Here is a 4,660-nt window from a genome sequence, read left to right as displayed (position 1 = left end):
TGTGTGTGTGTGTGTGTGTGTGTGTGTGTGTGTGTGTAGCACATCTTCTTTATCCATTCATCTTTTGATGGACACTTGGGTTGCTTCCATATCTTGGCTATTGTAAATAATGCTTCAGTAAACAAAGGGGTGCATATATCTTTTTGAATTAGTGTTTTCATTTTCTTTGGGTAAATATACATATCCTTTATTTATTTATTTATTTATTTATTTATTTATTTATAAAGATTTTATTTATTCATTCGACAGAGATAGAGACAGCCAGCGAGAGAGGGAACACAAGCAGGGGGAGTGGGAGAGGAAGAAGCAGGCTCCTAGCGGAAGAGCCTGATGTGGGGCTCGATCCCATAACGCCGGGATCACACCCTGAGCCGAAGGCAGACGCTTAACCGCTGTGCCACCCAGGCGCCCCCATATCCCTTTTTAAAACCAAATAGAAAAAAAACAACAAATAGAGGCAAGCTCTATGTACTGTTCTGTACCTTGATTTTAATGCTTAATATATTTCCGGACTGGCTCATATATATTTCACATTCTTTTCATAGCTGTACAATAATTCCACTGTATAGGCATACTATAATTTATTTAACCAATTACCTATTGATGGACATTTATTAATTACTACAAATAAAGTACAGTGAAACCCCTTGTACATACATATTTGCATACAACTTCAAATCTATTTATAGGATAAATTCTAAGCAGCAAGGGACTTCTAATCACCAACTGTGACAAAGCTGGATGTGGTAAGGATTGGTATTTACCTGGTGATATTTTAAAGGAGTTAGAGGAACACGGTTCACAGGAGTTTTTTCTTCTGGGACATGTTGAAGTGGTTCTGACAGGTGGCTACCGCAGGCTGAACATTAGTTACCATCTCTCTTCTCTCATTTTTCCTTCCCTGTAGACAAACCTACCTATCTTCAAGCTGAAGGAGTCCTGTGTACGGCGGCGCTACAGTGACTTTGAGTGGCTAAAAAATGAGCTGGAGAGAGATAGTAAGGTATGACCCCATTCCCTATGTGGGATCCTTGGAGGAGGAGATCTGCATAGGCTGAGAGGGCATAAGATCATAGTCCATAAAATCTTAAAGGCAGCGAAGCAGCTGAACACTATCAAATCCCAACACATTGGATCTGGGTGATACCCTTTGAAACTCGAAAGTGATAAGTTCAGGATAAATTTTAAAGAAAAAGTATCACTTGAATTAGTGGCTAGTAAAGCCATACAACTTAACTCCTATAGGTGCTGGAAATGTCAAGTATAGTGTTAGGAAAGGCCTAGCCAAATTCCTGGATGCTAGTGGATTGTTAAAGTGAGGAATATTTGGAGTTTATTTACTTTCTTTTGAGTTGGTAAACCTGTCCTTCCATAGAATCAGTTGGGTCTGTTTTTGACCTGAGCCATCTTGACTGTTCTTATGGTCTCAGTTCTTGCAAGTTGCTGGCTGTGGGATAAGATAGACCCTGCCTGATAGGAAATGGGGTATACAGTGCTTCACCATCTCATTCCCTCTTCATCGTCTCTCATGTGGCTATTTCTTATCTGCCTGCAGATTGTAGTACCACCACTGCCTGGGAAAGCCTTGAAGCGTCAGCTCCCTTTTCGAGGAGATGAAGGGATCTTTGAGGAGTCCTTCATTGAAGAAAGGAGGCAGGGCCTCGAACAGTTTATTAACAAGTAAGCCAAGTTCCTGGGGACTCTTCTTGCTGCTTTTGCCATCATGGTCTTTCTACGTTTTGCCTGTCTCTTCTTCTGAATGAGATGTGATGCCAGTTGTGCGGTGAGCTGACTGGACAGTAAAACTCCATTCCTTTGAGCAGAAGTCTGATCCTGTGCCTCAGGGCCTGAGAAAGCACCGCATGTTGGATGTGTTTGGGGATTTCCCCCTACCGTAGCCCTCTCTCCCCCTTCTCCTCTGTAATATTAGGGTTGGAATGGTGCCCTGTTGCTGTCCTCTACTTGCTTGAACCTCTGGAAGGGCTGACCTGGCCCTTCCTCTCCTTTCCACACCCCCATTGCTCTGCGAATTCTCTCTGATCCCAAATACTACTGATAACCATCTTGGTCTCTTTATAGAATTGCTGGGCACCCACTGGCTCAGAACGAACGCTGCCTACACATGTTCCTGCAGGAGGAGGCAATTGACAGGAACTACGTCCCTGGGAAGGTGCGCCAGTAGGAGCCCCTCTCACCACTTGCCCTCTACTTTCCTGCTGAAAATGACATTGGTTTTTACACTAAGCCTCTCTCTCTCTCTTTGATCTGAAGTTGGCTGCCCATCCCCTGGCCCAATAGAGTGGCTGGCATTGTGTTCCTTGGTACCTGACTACACCGTGGGCACTCTGCTAGGATCCTCTTCTCTAAGGAGAGGTGGGAACCACAGGCAGATGCCCTTTGCTTGGGGTGTGGGTGGGGGGATTGGACTGGAAGGCAATTTCTTGGGCATTTACCCATGCCAGAAGGCTAATCTTACGGGGGGGCGGGTCTTGTGCTGGTGGGGCACTTGGATACATACTGATGCTGCAAGTCCAGGGGATTTTCTTACTCTTAGGTTTAACCAGGAACGCTGAGCAGGGAACAACCCTGTGTTTCCTACCTGCATGAACTTTTTCCTTTTTGGGAAGGTGGTAGAGACCCAAATGTTCTCCTTGTTTTCTCTAGGACTGCTCCCAGTTTTCTCAACAGTTTCTTTTGTTACTTTCTCTCTCCCTTGTTGCTTTTCATGGCAGTAAATCCTCCTAGAGTTCAAGCAGTCTGTTGTGTGGAGCAAGGTGTGTGGGTTTTCTGGGCCCCTCATCATGGCTGCTTCAGAGTCAGAAGAAAGCCATAGGGTAGTAGGAGAACTCTTGTTGTCTAGCCCCTCTCTTTTGTGGCTCCCCACTCTGGCTGCCTGTCCTTGCTCATCAGCAGGTGAGTCAGTATGGGCTGCAGTTCTCCCTCCCCAAGCCCTTGCTACTTTATAGGTTAGCTTTGTAGGTTTGATGGCTTGAGGGGTGGGGGCAACTCACCACTGCCAGGTAACTCCCTAAAGGGTGGGAGTTTTTCTAGGTACCTCCCAGTGGTGGGGAAGGGCATCACCGCCCCCCTTCCATTCTCCCTTCCCCCCCATCCCATTTAGTGCTGCCATAGGGCAGAAGCACATGAACAAACCACACAGTCTCTGACTTCTAAGCACTTTGAGCTGTTGAATGGGGCTCAGGGGCAAGAGTTGTCACTGTCCTCCCCAGCTTGGTCACAGGGTTATTGAACTGCCTGCACTCCTTTCCCATGGAACTCCAGCATTCTCCCCAGAATTTGAGCTAGAGATAGCAGCTGGATATGGATGTCCCAAATTTTAGAGTCTGAAGCAGCTTTCCTGGGCTTCTGTCTGGGAGGTAGTGGTTTGTTGGCTGGGGCCTGATATCTGTCTCCCGTGGTGGGATGGGAGCAAGTTAACTGTTGTCTTGTCAAAAGTGGGGACTCTTTGCTTAGACTCTCCATCATGGAAGGATTGGAATTCTCTATACAGGGTCTTGGGGAAAAGGATTATGGAGTCTGACGAGACCCTGATCAGAGAGATTAGGATTGCATTTTGACATGGGATTTGGAGTCAACTCTTCTAAATGTTGAGGTTCCCTGAGACAGATTAGCTCTCCAGCTGCTGAGCCTGTACCAGGGGCTGAGCAGCCCCTAGAGAGAGGCTCTGCTCCCCTTCCCACCTCCCCAATGTTGGTGTTGTTGCTGCCTTTTTTATTTGTATCCTCTGTTATTGACTTTTTTTTTTAAAGAGTTCTTCTTTCATTGTGCACAAATGCTGAAAGCCTGAGGCCCCATTTCTGCTGTGTATATATCCTGACTCGGGGCTTTTATTCAGCAAACTGTTCATTCTTCTGTCAGACAATGTCATATTCAACTCTGTTCATATTAAACCACTGTGAAGCAAGCCTTTGTTTTCCTGATTAAGTTGTAAATATAGTATTTATTAGTGTCTAGGATATTCTTGGTATTGTGCAGAAATCATACAACATGGTCAGTGTCGTGAGGTGATAAGTTTTACATTTAAGTTTAAAAAAACAAAACAGAACCCCTAGCTGCCTGTAGCAAAATTTACCTATCCTTGCAACTCCAATTGACTTTCTCACAGAGGTAATGAATCTGCTTGCAGGAAGTAGCCATAGGGCTTAATACCTGTGGTTTGGGTCAGATTTAGCAGATTTGGTTTTTAAGCTTGTGGGTTTCTGCTAATTTGGGAAGAATATATTTATAGTGTGTGTGTGTATACATACATATGCATATCTATATGTGTACATAAACACGTGTGTGCATGCGCTCTTCCTCCAACATACCATCTATGAACACTGTTTCTTTCATAGGTTTTATACCTCAATTGAGACCATTTTCTTTTTTTTAAAGATTATTTATTTGAGAGAGCAGAGCAAGCAAGAGAGAACATGGTGGGGGGAGGGGCAGAGGGAGAGGGAGCAGCAGACTCCCCGCTGAGCAGGGAGCCTGACTCAGGGCTGGATCCAAGGACCCCTGGGATCGTGACCTGAGCTGAAGGCAGATGCTTAACCGACTGAGCCACCCAGGCGCCCCGAGAGTATTTTCTCTCAAATAGATGTGATGCAGGCAGAAAGGTGAATGAACTCTGAGATCTTTTTTTTTCCTTAACTCTGAG

The 4,660-nt window shown here is 45.3% G+C and overlaps 1 protein-coding gene across 2 annotated transcripts in view; it reads left to right on the top strand.

Moving 5' to 3' along the window:
• Positions 1-3,925, top strand: part of SNX12 (sorting nexin 12) — a 9,351-nt gene extending 5,426 nt beyond the window's left edge. For both annotated transcript variants that reach the window (XM_040630781.1, XM_040630775.1), the window contains exons 2-4: positions 908-1,003; positions 1,556-1,680; positions 2,080-3,925. In XM_040630781.1, coding sequence (XP_040486715.1) covers positions 908-1,003; positions 1,556-1,680; positions 2,080-2,182 — 324 coding nt within the window. In that variant the 3' untranslated portion in view covers positions 2,183-3,925. The remainder of the gene's footprint in view (positions 1-907; positions 1,004-1,555; positions 1,681-2,079) is intronic.
• The last annotated feature ends 735 nt before the right edge of the window (positions 3,926-4,660 follow it).

This window comes from Ursus maritimus (genome assembly GCF_017311325.1).
Source record: "Ursus maritimus isolate PB19 chromosome X unlocalized genomic scaffold, ASM1731132v1 scaffold_X1, whole genome shotgun sequence".
Taxonomy (NCBI): Eukaryota; Metazoa; Chordata; class Mammalia; order Carnivora; family Ursidae; genus Ursus; species Ursus maritimus.
The sequence above is the reverse complement of the archived record's forward strand: the minus strand, read 5'-3'. Positions and strand labels throughout refer to the sequence as shown.